The sequence below is a fragment of the Salvelinus fontinalis genome, chromosome 26 (assembly GCF_029448725.1).
Source record: "Salvelinus fontinalis isolate EN_2023a chromosome 26, ASM2944872v1, whole genome shotgun sequence".
Classification (NCBI taxonomy): Eukaryota; Metazoa; Chordata; class Actinopteri; order Salmoniformes; family Salmonidae; genus Salvelinus; species Salvelinus fontinalis.
Window position 1 is genome coordinate 16,196,013 of NC_074690.1, and position 15,283 is coordinate 16,211,295.

At 44.8% G+C, this 15,283-nt stretch overlaps 1 protein-coding gene across 1 annotated transcript in view; it reads left to right on the top strand.

Annotated features, from left to right (window-relative positions):
* Window positions 1-15,283, top strand: part of LOC129823734 (cAMP-specific 3',5'-cyclic phosphodiesterase 4B-like) — a 90,143-nt gene that overhangs the window by 16,748 nt on the left and 58,112 nt on the right. Inside the window, exon 2 of the mRNA XM_055882685.1 lies at window positions 5,477-5,605. Within this exon, the coding sequence (XP_055738660.1) occupies window positions 5,564-5,605 (42 nt within the window). The 5' untranslated portion in view covers window positions 5,477-5,563. The remainder of the gene's footprint in view (window positions 1-5,476; window positions 5,606-15,283) is intronic.

Consider the following 15,283-nt stretch of genomic DNA (forward strand, 5'->3'; position numbering starts at 1 on the left):
CCTCAGAAAGCCAGGCCTCTCCTTTAGCAGCCTCAGAAAGCCAGGCCTCTCCTTTAGCAGCCTCAGAAAGCCAGGCCTCTCCTTTATCAGCCTCAGAAAGCCAGGCCTCTCAACAATTTGAAATGGCATCATGTCCTTTTTATTTATTTATTTATTGTCCTATTTGTTACTTTTATTTCTCTTTTAGCGCATAAAATGGCTCCGCAATACCCTAAATATGGATCTGTTGTTCAGTCGGCATCAGTGCTTGACATGGACTGAAATAGCTTCAAATCAAATCACATTTTATTTGTCACAGAATACAGGATGTAAACCGTACAGTGAAATGCTTACTGCATTGTTGGTTAAGGGCTCGTAAGTAAGCATTTCACTGTACGGTCTACATCCGTTGTATTCGGTGACAAATAAAATGTGATTTTAACCTATTTCAGTCCAAGTCAAGCACTGATGCAGACTTAACAACAGATCCATATTTCGGGTATTGCGGAGCCATTTTATGCGCTGGGGTAAAAAATATAATCCACTAACCCTTACCTGCCACTTGAATGTCCCCAGCGAGTGGTCGTGCATTTTGCCCAGTGCATTTAGGTGTCGTTGCCTTGGTAACCGGTCCCTTCCACATCAACAGGCAGTCGGTGTAGAGCTGGTCTTGATGTTGAGGTCATGATGATTCCTCAGGCTGTAGCAATTAGCTGGGTGTGGTCTCTGAGTTGATGAACCCCGCATGAAACCATTGTCGTTTCCCACCTTTTCTCATCACCTTGACACAAGAGCAAAGCATCCAGATGGGGCGGCAGGTAGCCTAGTGGTTAGAGCATTGGGCCAGTAACCGAAAGGTTGCTGGGTTGAATCCTTGAGTTGACAAGGTAAAAATCTGTCGTTCTGCCCCTGAACAAGGCAGTTAATCCACTGTTCCCCGGTAGGCCGTCATTGTAAATAAGAATTTGTTCTTAACTGACTTGCCTAGTTAAATAAAGGATAAAAAAGATGGGAAAACTGTTGTTTTGAGTTCTTTTCATCCTATAGACAGGGGTGGGCAACTCCAGTCCTCGGGGGCCTGATTGGTGTCACACTTTTTCTCCATCCCTAGAAAACACAGCTGACTAATCAAATTGCATTGTAAACTGAAGATCATGATTAGGTGATCATTGGAGTCAGGTGTGTTAGCTGGAGCTGGGGCAAAACTGTGACACCAATCAGGCCCCCAAGGACTGAAATTGCCCACACCTGCTATAGATGGATATAAAAAAAAATGTTAGTGACGGCTGTTTTACAAAGGGTCTCTTATAGACATTATGAGATGGAACTTCCTTCCATTTCAAATTGCTCAAAATAAACAGCAAACCTGGTTTCAAAAAACAGATAACGCAACACCTCACGGCACAACGCCTCTCCTCTATTTGACCTAGATAGTTTGTGTGTAGGCATTGATATGTAGGCTACATGTGCCTTTTTAAAACATTTATGTAGTTTTGTCTTTGAGCCGTTCATGTCTAATGATGTTCTGTATTCTGTATTATGTTTCATGTTTAGTGCGGAACCCAGGAAGAGTAGCTGCTGCTTTTGCAACAGCTAATGGGGATCGTAATAAAATACAAAAAAAATCCCGATGTCTAGTAATGCTTTTCACACAGGTTTTGCTTTTGATGTGTCTGCCAAATCATATCTGGGTATGCCTTTACCGACTACATTTGTAAGTGGTTTAACTGGATGAGACGCTGAAGGCTGTGTTGGCGTGCTCTGTGCATGGTCTTAATTGACACAGTGAGACTGAAATAAATTGAAGTAAAAGCGGTGGCAGTGAAAATATCTGAAGAACTTGGCCAACGTTTGATGGGCATGAGAGACTGCTCGTGGTGACTGCGAATGAGAAAGCCTCTCAAGCGCACCAAAGGCAATTTGCCTCAAGCACCCTGACAGTGAATTGGTTATCATTTAAGGTTATCCTCAGTGTTTGAATTATTTATGTTATACAGTTATCGGGCTCCAAAGTGGTGCAGCGGTCTCACTGCATCTCAGTGGTAGAGGTGTCACCACAGACACTCTGGTTCGATTCCAGGCTGTATCACAACCGGACGTGATTGGGAGTCCCATAGTGCGGCGCACAATTGTCCCAGATTTTGCTGGTCTAGGCTGTCATTGAGTTGCCTAGTTAAATAAATATTAAATTAAATAAATACTGTGCGATCAAAGCTTTGTGCCTCGATCAGACCTACAGTGGTTTGTGCAAAAATGGTACGCAGCATCATCTGAATATTTGTGCAACAAAAGTTAAATATTCACCTTCTGCTACCGTTTCTGTCAAGCCGTCTACACATACAGTTTGACGCATACGTTCAATACATCCATCCTATGCACTACACCGAACACTACAACTGCCTCTGCAACACTATGCTGCAAGACAAACGCAGCGTTTCATTAGAAATTAATGTAGTTCCGGGGTAGGCCGTCATTGTAAATAAGGATTTGTACTTAACTGACTTGCCTAGTTAAATAAAGGTTAAATAATATATATTTTTTAAGATTGTCGAAAAGAAAAAGTGCAACACTCGCTCACCATTAGAAAATGCATTGTTTTTTATAATATATATATATATATATATATTATCCCCAATTTTGTGGTATCCAATTGGTAGTTACAGTCGTGTCCCATCGCTGCAACTCCCTACGGACTCGGGAAAGGTGGACGTCTAGAGCCACGCGTCCTCAGAAACACACCCCAACCAGGCCGCACTGCTTCTTGACACAATGCCCACTTAACCCGGAAGACATCCGCACTGCTTCTTGACACAACGCCCACTTAACCCGGAAGACAGCCGCACTGCTTCTTGACACAATGCCCACTTAACCCTGAAGCCAGCCGCACTGCTTCTTGACACAATGCCCACTTAACCCGGAAGACAGCCGCACTGCTTCTTGACACAACGCCCACTTAACCCGGAAGACAGCCGCACTGCTTCTTGACACAACGCCCACTTAACCCGGAAGACAGCCGCACTGCTTCTTGACACAACGCCCACTTAACCCGGAAGCCAGCCGCACTGCTTCTTGACACAATGCCCACTTAACCCTGAAGCCAGCCGCACTGCTTCTTGACACAATGCCCACTTAACCCGGAAGCCAGCCGCACTGCTTCTTGACACAATGCCCACTTAACCCGGAAGCCAGCCGCACTGCTTCTTGACACAATGCCCACTTAACCCGGAAGCCAGCCGCACTGCTTCTTGACACAATGCCCACTTAACCCGGAAGCCAGCCGCACTGCTTCTTGACACAATGCCCACTTAACCCGGAAGCCAGCCGCACTGCTTCTTGACACAATGCCCACTTAACCCGGAAGCCAGCCGCACCAATGTGTCGGAGGAAACATCGTACACCTGGCGACCGTGTCAGTGTGCATGCGCCCAGCCCGCCACAGGAGTCCCTAGAGCACAATGGGAAAAGGACATCCCAGCCGGCCAAACCTTCCCTCTTAAGACGCTGGGCCAATTGTGCACAGCCCCATGGGTCTCCCGGTCACAGCCGGCTGCGACAGAGGAACCAGGATCTCTAGTGGCACAGCTAGCAACTGCGATGCAGTGCCTTAGACCACTGCGCCACTCGGGAGGCCAGAAAATGCATTGTTTTACTGATGCAAGGTTAAAAGAGTAACGTTTCTGCCTTCAATGGCTGAAATGATGAAATGAACGTTTAGATGAAGGCCATTGAAAGCCAAAAAACATGAATCTTTTAACCTTGCTTCAGTAAAACTAAGAATGTTTTAAGGTGCGTTTTACGCCTTTTCAATGCCAGTCGTTATTGCTCATTTTCATCAATCATTTCAGACCCCAACTGTATGTATATCAATATGTTGTCACTGTCAGATGAAACCTCCCATCTCCAAAACAGAAACTTTTCAGGAAAAGGAAAAAAACTGCAATTTTTTCCCCTCATTAATGAACATACAATTATGAAACTTATGAAGCTATTTTGAATAATTATTGAATTCCATCATGACAACTACATAGTACAGTGGAATATGTTCCGCGGAAAATGTAGGAATCTGAATGGCAAGACAACTGATTCAGAATGAGGATACTTGATATTTTATGGATAACGGGTATACAGAGTCAGTCATTTGCTAATAAATCTGCAATATATAATTTCCCTAGATACAGTAGCACTCCTATTGCTTTCTTGTTTAAGAAAATAAGTAATGTACTCGCTCCAACATTTTTACCTGATGAAATTCAGGGCCACATTCACAAACATGCAATATTGAATGTCAACAGCCATTATGCTAAGGGCACAGTGACACTATGTCAGACACTGCAGTACAGTTCAATGTATTGGACTGGTAAGGTCATTTTAACAACTGGGTCAGTTGATAAGGGAGTGAGTGGGCTGACCTCTCAGTGATCCTACCACCTAATTGTTTACAATAGCCACTTTAAAGTAACTGTCCATGCTTCCACATTTCTATTAAATATGACCTATAATTACAATATGAGTGAAATAGTTTTCCTTCCATTTTTTAAATTTAAATATTAAGTTATAAAGACGCTTTATCCAAGGAATGCCTACAAACCATACAGTGCCCGTTGCAGAGCCCCTGTCCGTTGTGTTTCCAGGTCATTCACCTCGAAACTAGCCTTGGAGCACCAGACAGGCCAACATATTATATGGACTTTTTGTCAGCTTTATCACTATGACACAAATTCTCCCTGTCACTAAAAAAAATCCATAATGGTGTCAGATATTGACTTGGTCCTGTCACAAAGATGTACTGCCCCTTCCTGATTTATTATTGAGCTCTTTCCAAGCCCCCAGCTGAAGTCCTGTAGGTCAAAGATTACAGACAGCGTGTACTGTACAGGCCAAGACCTTCAGGCACAGTGTGTGACGGTACAAGATTGATTGCTGTGGCTTGATTAACTGTCACACCCTTAAACCTACTTTGTTCATTATTAACCCCATTGTGTTCTAATGGTTCTGCTTCACTTAATTTTCTACAGAGACCCAGCATGTCATGTAAACAGCAGGGCTACCAAAGGTATTACAGAAAGAGGCAGATCTTGTTCAGAGAGGCTGTGAAAAGCATTTGTGTGTGTCACCGGCGGCCAGTGGCACTTTAATTGGGGAGGACGGGCTCATAGTAAAGGTTGGAACTGTAAAAAATGGAACGGTATCGGACACATCAAACCATTCCATTCACTCCATTCCAGCCTATGAGCCGTCCTCCCCTCAGCAGCCTCCACTGAATCACCCACATGCTCTGGTGTTCACTCTACTCTCAAGCAGTATGATAGCTGCGTGATGTAAAATTCCTAGAAGAGGATAAGAAGAAGAGTAGCCCCTTGTCTTTATACGCTCTTGGTTAGTGTCAGAAGTCATCCCACCACTGCTGATAACTTCACCACTTAAAGGGATACTACTGTCTGATTACCTAACTTAATTATCTTCTTTTTTTTCTCGCTCCCCACCTCTCCATGGTCAGGTGCGTTGGTAGAGGTGCCCAGTGAAGAAGGGATAGAAGAGGAGTTTATGAAAGAAGAGAGAGACTGACTGATTGACACCAACAAGGATGAAGAAGAGCAGAAGTGTGTTAGCGGTGTCACCAGGCGGTGTGAGTACATTAGCTACTTACACCATGTTTTGACAGTATCGTTCCATTCAGGTTGTGGAGCAGTCTGCTTTAGGTAGTCATCGTTTGCCAGGCAACAATTTAGCAATGTATCCATTCATTACTTTTGATAATAATTTACGCCACGGAGTGAAATGGCATTAGCTTCCCCCTCAAATGGCTACAAAACCCAGTGTGAAAGTATTAGCTAGCTAGTAAGTTATTCCATACACCCTTATCGGTAGCCTTACACTTTACATGAAGAGTACCTACAGTGCATTCAGAAAGTATTCAGACCCCTTGACTTATTCCACATTTTGTTACGTTACAGCCTTATTCTAAAATGGATTAGAATGTTTTTCTTCTCCATCGATCTACACACGATACCCCATAATGACAAAGCAAAAACACGTTTTTAGTAATTTTTGCAAATTGAAAATAAACTTAAATATTACATTTACATAAGTATTCAGACCCTTTACTCAGTACTTTGTTGAAGCACCTTTGGCAGTGTGACGCTGCAATCTTTTCACACCTGTATTTTTGGGGAGTTTCTCCCATTCTTCTCTGCAGATCCTCTCAAGCTCTGTCAGGTTGGATGGGGAGCATCGCTGCACAGCTATTTTCAGGTCTCTCCAGAGATCTTTGATCGGGTTCAAGTCCAGGCTCTGACATTCGGAGATTCGTCCCGAAGCCACTTCTGTGTTGTCTTGGCTGTGTGCTTAGGGTCGTTGTCCTGTTGGAAGGTGAACCTTCGCCCCAGTCTGAGGTCCTGAGCTCCCTGGAGCAGGTTTTCATCAAGTGTCTCTCTCACTCGATTCCTGACTAGTCTCCCAGTCCCTGCCGCTGAAAAACATCCCCAGCTGCCATCACCATGCTTCACCGTAGGGAAGTTTCCTCAAAAAGTGACGCTTAGCATTCAGGCCAAAGACTTCAATCTTGGTTTCATCAGACCAGATAATTTTGTTTCTCATGGTCTGTGAGTCTTTAGGTGTCTTTTGGCAAACTCCAAGCGGCCTGTCATGTGACTGTTACTGAGGAGTGGCTTCCGTCTAGCCACTCTACCATAAAGGCCTGATTGGTGGAGTGCTGCAGAGATGGTTGTCCTTCTGGAAGGTTCTCCCGTCTCCACAGAGTAACTCTGGAGCTCTGTCAGAGTGACCATCGGGTTATTGGTCACCTCCCTGACCAAGGCCCTTCTCCCCCTATTGCTCAGTTTGGCCGGGTGGCCAGCTCTAGGAAAAGTCTTGGTGGTTCCAAACTTCTTCCATTTAAGAAGGATGGAGGCCACTGTGTTCTTGGGGACCTTCAATGTGGCAGACTTTTTTTGGTAACCTTCATCAGATCTGTGTCTCGACACAATCCCGTCTCTGAGCTCTACTGACAATACCTTTGACGTCATGGCTTGGTTTTTGCTCTGACATGCACTGTCAACTGTGGGTCCTTTTATAGACAGGTGTGTGCCTTTCCAAATCATGTCCAATTAATTGAATTTACCACAAGTGGACTCCAATCAAATCGTAGAAACATCTCAAGGATGATCAATGGAAGCAGGATGCACCTGAGCTCAATTTCGAGTCTCATAGCAAAGGGTCTGAATACTTATCTAAATAAGGTTTCTTATTTGTAATACATTTGCAAAAACATTCTAAAAACCTGTTTTTACTTTTTCATTATGGGGTATTGTGTGTAGATTGATGAGGAAAAAATGTATTTAATACATTTTCTAATAAGGCTGTAACGTAACAATGTGAAAAAAGTCAAGGGGTCTGAATACTTTCCGAATGCACAGTAAATATGGACTCCATAACACATTCTTAAGCAGTACATAAGCATTTCATGATTACTTAAGTGCACTATGTAGCTAAATAAGTATTTCATATCACATTCATAAGGAATACACTGAACAAAAATATAAACGCAACATGTAAAGTGTTGGTCCTATGTTTCATGAGCTAAAATAAAAAGATCCCAGATTTGCACAAAAAGCTTATTTCTCTCTAATTATCTGGACACATTTGTTTACATCCCTGTTAGTGAACATTTCTCCTTTACTAAGATAATCCATCCACCTGACAGGTAAAACAGTAATACTGATTAAACAGTATTTATTAGGGATCCCCATTAGCTGCTGCCAATGCATATCAAGAAGCTGATTAAACAGCGTGATCATTACACCTTTTTCTGGGGACAATAAAAGGCCACTCTAAAATGTGCAGTTTTGGTATGGACAGGCATTAGCTACGGACACAATTGCGTTTTTATCAATGGCAATTTGAATGTCACATAGATATTGTGACATTATCCTGAGGTCGATATTCGTGCCAGTCATCCACCGCCATCACCTCATGTTTCAGCAGGATAATACACAGCCCCATGACGCAAGGATCTTTACACAATTCCTGGAAGCTGAAAATGTCCCAGTTCTTCCATGTCACCCATTGAGCATGTTTGGGATGCTCTGGATCGACGTGTACGACACCGTGTTCTAGTTTCCGCCTATATCCAGCAACTTCACACAGCTATTGAAGAGGAGTGGGACAACGTTCCACCTGCCACAATCAACAGCCTGATCACCTCTATGCAAAGGAGATGTGGCGCGCTGCATGAGGCAAATGGTGATCAGATACTGACGGGTTTTCTGATCCATGCCCCTACCTTTTTTTTAAGGTATCTGTGACCAACAAATGCATATCTGAATTCCCAGTCATGTGACATCCATAGATTAGGGCCTAATTTATTTATTTCAATTGACCGATTTTCTTATATGAACTGTAACTCAGTAAAATCGTTGAAATTGTTCTGTGTTGCGTTTATATTTTGGTTCAGTATACGTAAGCATTTTATAAGTAGTTCTGTATTAACGTGTTACTCTGGTGTCAGTGTTCGTCAGCTAGCTAGTTCATCCTTCCTCTCTAACAGAAATAAAGGAAGGTGCTGTCTGGGAGGGAGGTGCTGAGTCATGAGCAGATGACCGTCCAGAAACAGACGGGTGTCCGACAGGGCAGACTGCAGAGAGGGAGGAGGAGAGGAAAAGAACAGGGTAGAGGAAAGAGAGATATGGAGGGAGGGATAGAGTGAAGGAGGGAGTGAGCGAAGGAGAGGGAGCGAAAGCGTAAGAGAGCAACGGGGGGAGAGGGAGGAGGGGTGAGAGAGAGAGCAAAGGGGAGAGAGAGAAGGGCCCATCTGTTTGTCCTCACTCCTCAGAGGGATGAAAGCTCGGTGCATTAGATGGGCAGGCCAGCTCATTGAGTGCGACAGTTTACAGAAAGACCACTTTGAATCAGGCAACTCCCAGGTACACCCAAGGTACCGTCAGCCACCCTCTCTTATAGACCTGTACCTCCTAACATGTTCTATGTCCTTGTGTGATTGTTTGGCAAAAAAAACAATCAAAAGTTGGAATAAGCCTCAGAAATCATTTTCCCGCTTTTTGAATTCACATCTAGCAGATCTGCATGTCTGTACATTGTATACAGCCTTATCTCCACCCCTCAGAGCCTGGTTCCTCCCTAGGTTTCATCCTAGGTTCCGGCCTTTCTGGAGTTTTTCCTAGCCATTGTGCTTCTACATCTGCATTGCAGTGCAGTTTGGCGTTTTAGGCTGAGTTTCTGTATAAGCACTTTGTGAAATCCGCTGATGTATAAAGGGATTTATGAATACACTTTGATTTGATTAGTATAGTTGAAATGATAATCGGTATACCTGTTTTATCCGTTCTCCTTTACACAGCAGCACACCGTTGTGATACAGTTTTCAGTAATTGATGCCAAACAGCCTTATGGGTTACTATTAGAGTCAATAATTCAGTTGTTACAGCAGGAATTGTTCCAACACACCATGTTCCTGAGGCCTGGTTAAGTGATTATGCCACTGTTTGTTTTGTTTCCAAAATCTCCTCTAAGATTTAGGAGCTAAGACATTGGGCTTAATTGAGTCAAACACACATGCGGTATTTACGCAGTAGCACATTTTTTGTTATATTCCCTAACCTTTTAAGACAGAACGACATTGGGCTCAATGCAGTCAAACCCACATTGCTGTATCCACATTTGTTATGGTCAAATATAAACTCACTATATATATATACAGTACCAGTCAAAAGTTGGGTTTTTCTTATTTATTTATTTTTACAATTTTCTACATTGTAGAATAGTAGTGAAGACATCAAAACTATGAAATAACACATATGGAATCATGTAGTAACCAAAAAAGTGTTAAACATATCAAAATATATTTGAGATTCTTCCAAGTAGCCACCCTATGCCTTGATGACAGCTTTGCACACTCTTGGCATTCTCTCAACCAGCTTCATGAGGTAGTCACCTGGAAGGCATTTCAATTAACAGATGTGCCTTGTTAAAAGTTAATTTGTGGAAGTATGTGACATGGTATGGGTGGTATACAGAATATAGAACTATTTGGTCAAAGAACAAGTCCATATTATGACAATCTCAAATAAGCCAAGAGAAACGACAGTCCATCATTACTTTAAGACATGAAAGTCTGTCAATCTGGAAAATTTCAAGAACTTTGAAAGTTTCTTCAAGTTCAGTCACAAAAATTCATCAGGCACTATGATGAAACTGGCTCTCATGACGACCGCCACAGGAAAGGAAGACCCAGAGTTACCTCTGCTGAAGTTGATCACCACAGTTGGCGATCAAATAGACTGTAGGACTACAGAATGGTGTTACTGCCTTATTGTGTTTTCAAATGTATAAGTTAAAACCTCTAGGTGCCTTGGTAGTAACCTTTCCTTGATAGTAACCCACTATTCATCCTTTTTCATTCAGTTTGTGAGTGTTTCCGTGCACGCCACGCTCTGTACTGTGGCTAGGGGTTTGTGTCTCTTGGGCTTTGTTCGACCCGTGGCCGTGTTGTCTTCCACCGTTGAACGCAGCTCCGTTTTCTACCCCATTCAAACTCCAGTGATTTCAATCTTTAACTTAAGTCGTTGGTTTTCTTGTTCTTTGATGGTCGATTTCGTTATATACGCTGTATTCAGACCCCTTGACTTTTTCAAAATGTTGTTACGTTACATCCTTATTCTAAAATGGATTTTAAAAAAAATGTTAAAATCAATCTACACACAATACCCCATTACTGACAAAGCGAAAACAGGTTTTTAGAAATGTGAAAATGTATCAAATTCAAATAAACTGAATAACATAAGTATTCAGAAGCTTTGCTATGAGACTTGAAATTGAGCTCAGGTGCCTCCTGTTTCCATTGAACATCCTTGATGTTTCTACAACTTGGAGTACACCTGTGGTGAATTCATTTGATTGGACATGATTAGGAAAGGCACACACCTTTCTACACTACAGGTCAAAAGTTTTATGAACCCCTGGAGAGGCCTACAAGCCACAGTGTCTCGCACCCACTGTGTAATCTGGAGGAGGATCGGTGATGATCTGGGGGTGCTTCAGCAAGGCTGGAATGGGGGCAGATTTGTCTTCGTGAAGGACGCTTGAATCAAGCCACAAGGATGTCCTGGAAGAAAACCTGCTTCCTTCTGCTCTGACAATGTTCCCCAACTCTGAGGATTGGTTTTTCCCAGCAGGACAATGCTCTATGCCACACAGCCAGGTCAATGAAGGTGTGGATGGAGGACCATCAGATCAAGACCCTGTCATGGCCAGCCCTGGAGGGTTATTCCACCAAATATGGATTTCTGAACTCTTCCTAAGTTAAAACATTAGTATTGTGTTGTTTAAAAATGAATATGAACTTATTTTCTTTGCATTATTCGAGGTCTGACAACACTACATCTTTATTTTCCACCAGTTGTCATTTTCTGCAAAGAAATGCTCTAAATGACTATTTTTATTTGGAAGAAATGTTGTCAGTAGTTTATAGAAAACGAATGTTCATTTTACCCAAACACATATACCTATAAATAGTCAAACCAGAGAAACTGATCTTTTTGTAGTGGACTCTTATTGTCCCAGGGCTGTATGTATATATCCCTTGTACTTCTGACTTTAAGCTGAATTCTAACAGGTGCATTTTCTGACAAGATTTGAAAACCTTGATCATCCCTTTATGAAAACGTGACCATTTTGATGTTGTAACAAAGAAGAAGGGAATTAGGAAGCAGGCGCAGATGTTGAGTTTAATAATAACGAACATGGATTTACAAAACAAGAGAAGCGTCTGGACATGAAAACAGAACCAACACTGCCTAATGACTATATGAAGGGAGTGTAATCAGGGTGGTGAGGAAGTCCAGGTGTGCTTAACAATGGGGAGCAGGTGTGCGCAATGTGAGTTGCCAGGACTGGGGGTTAGTAGACCGGCGGCAGCCAGCACCGGAGGGAGGGAGCAGGAATAGGCGTGATAGTAACCCGACCCATGGCTCCATTTGCAGGATGACACCGGCCAGGAGGACGGCCCTGAGGGCAAGGAGTGGGCCGGTCGGCGGAGATGGAAATCCCGGGTTAATGTTGGGGTCCAGGATATCCGCCACCGGGACCCAAGAGCGTTCCTCAGGATTGTACCCCTCCCAGTACACCAGGTACTGTAGCCGACCCCCACGACCCTCATGCGGTAGTTGGTGGGGAGTTCTAAACGTTGGGTTACCTCATTGACCCTCCGGAGGACTTTGAGTGGCCCCACAAACCAGGGGCTAATCTTCCAGAGGTGCAGGCGGAGCGTTCCTGGTGGAGACCCAGACGCTATCACCAAGATGGAGCACGGGAGCCTCACTGTGGTGGCGGTCCACCTAATCCTTCTGACGGTGCGCTGGAGCCTCACGTAGGCGGCATTCCAGACCTCTTGTCAACAGCAGAGACCTCGGTCTGGCTCGGAGTCCACTGAGCTAGGGCCGGCTGATACCCCAGGACGCACTGGAAGGGAGTCAGCCTGGTGGAGGAGTGATGAAGTTCTGGTCGTATTCCGTCTAGGGAAGGAAGCTGGCCCACTCCCACTGCTGGTCCTGGAAGTCACTCCTTAGGAACCTCCCCAGCTTCTGGTTGGTCCTCTCCATCTGCCTGTTAGACGGAGGCCAGTACCCAAATGTGAGGCTGGCCGTGGCCCCTAGCTTCTCCATAAAGGCATTACAGACCCACGAAGTGAATTGGGGACCACGGTCTGAAACGATGTCCTCCGGAAGGCCCTAGTGCCGTGAAGACCTGATGGAATGGTGCCTCAGCGACCTGGAGTGGTAAGTAGACCAGAGAGAGGGATAAAACGGCAGGATTTGGAGAATCTGTCAACCAGAATAGTGGTAAAACCATCAGAAAGTGGGAGATCTGTTACAAAGTCTATGGACAGATGTGACCAAGTCCGCTGAGACACGGGAAGTAGTTTACCTGCTGGAGCATGCCGGGGAAATTTGGATTGAGTACATACCAAACATGAGTTGGCATAGTGGGCAACGTCCTGCGCCAAGGTAGGCCACCAGTATTTATCGGGGAGGGATTGGATGGTGCGGGTGACCAGCGGTGAGGAATGTGTGTGCCCAGGTCAACATCTGATCTCTCACCCCCGTGGGGACATAGATGCACTCTGGAGGGCAGATGGCAGGAGCGGCTTCCCTCTCCAGAGCCTGGCGGATGTCCACATATACGTCCCAAAACACAGGGCCAACAAAACGGGAGGACCGCTTGATGGGATGGAGGACAATCACAAGACCCTCCACCGATGTGGAACCACAGGGTGCGGGAAAGCAGGTCCTCGGCATCCTGGTTCCCAGGCGGTGATTCTCAGCTCCAGCTGCCGCGGAGAGGTGTGGCCCCTACCTCCATGGGTTCAGGCTCTGCCTCAGGACATCCAAAGGAGGGAAGAGGTGGACACCGACGATCCTGAAGAAGGTTATCCAGACAGATAACCATCGAGATGAGAGCGTCCAAGGATATGTTGTCATCCGACATGCCAACTCCGTCTGGACTTCTTTGCGCAGTCCGGAATAGAGTGTGGAGCGCCGGCTCATCCCATCCACTGGAGACCCATGTCTCCATGGCGCCGGCTCATCCCATGCCACAGTCCGAAAGGTGAGGGCGTACTCCGCAGCAGTCTGGGCACCCTGCTGGAGTTGGAAAAGTCTCTCACTTCCCTCTCTGCCCTCTGGAGGATAGTCGAAGACCGCCCTGAACAGAGCCATGAACTTCTCATAGGTACCCAGCTCCTCCTCTCCCAGACGGTCATAGCCCTCTCCAACGCCCGTCCGGTCAGCAGGGAAATGACAGTGGCAACCTTGGACCTCTTGGTGGTGGAGGTTTATGTCTGATAGGCAAATAGAGGGAGCACTGAAGTAGGAAGCCACGTTATTTCGATGGGCAGATGGTTGGCTCACTGTGACGACCTGTGGTATGAGGCCCTCCGTCAGCGGTATGGAGATCCTCGCTGGTGGTGGAGAACGCAGAGGACCTCCTTCATGGTCGTACCCAGTAGAGCCAGCTGGTCGTGGTGTTGGGGGAGTAGATTACCCTGTTTCTCGACCTTCTGGAATATGGTGTAATCATCTGCTGCTTCCATTATTTCTTGAGGCAGTATTCTGTAATGGGGAAGCAGGTGCAGATGGTGAGTTTAATAATAACGAACATGGTGTGTTACAAAACAAGAGCAGCGTCTGGACATGAAAAGAGAACCAATACTGCCTGATGACGGAGGTTGGTGAGGGCTATATGAAGGGAGTGTAATCAGGGTGGTGAGGAAGTCCAGGTGTGCGCAGTGATGGTTGCCAGGACCGGTGGTTAATAGACTGGCGATGTCGAGCGCCGGAGTTAGGGAGTAGGCGTGACAGATGTATCTATTTATTCACATTTTACCACAGTGAACTAACTCATTGATGATATCACAATAATGCCAATGCTCATTGATATGTCTATTAAAGATTCAGATGAAAAGGGAAACATAAAAGCTGATTCATTTGAAAAGAAGATGAAACTCAGTACACAGAGTAATTAACTTCCCATATCTAAATTGAACCTTGACACCCAATGCAGGGAAGGAGATGTCTTTTTGAAACCCAATGCAGGGAAAGAGATGTCTTTTTGAAACCCAATGCAGGGAAAGAGATGTCTTTTTGAAACCCAATGCAGGGAAGGAGATGTCTTTTGAAACCCAATGCAGGGAAAGATATGTCTTTTGAAACCCAATGCAGGGAAAGAGATGTCTTTTTGAAACCCTTTTTCCAATTCAAAGTGACAACAGCTTATCGATCACGGATTAGAATAACACACGTCTGGCTCCTAGAAATGACTGCTCAATACATGACAAATACACAGCACGGTAAAACAAACCATGAATACAATTATAACATATTGACATTTTGCTACTGAAATATCTTATGGCTCTTTTGTGACACAAGTGGAACACGATAGGAAAAAGTCTATCACGCCATAAATACATTGTAATGTGTTGACATTTTGCCATTGAAATATCCTGTTTTTAGGGCGGTGAAACTGAATGGAAAAAGCCCATCTCAGGGTCGGGCTGTGATTTGCGGGTTGTCAGGTTGTATTGCCACTCTCCCACTGCAGACAACATGGATAAATCAGACAAATTACATTTCCTAGAAATACAAGAGGGCTCAGCACTGCTGTGTTTACTGTCAGTCAATTACTGCAGGGACTGACTGCAGAGCAGGTGGGGTGACAGTTCGTCCTCTGTCCGCTCTCTCACTCCCTCCCTCTCACTCCTCCCTCTCCGCCTTCAGCCTCTACTCCTCCCTCC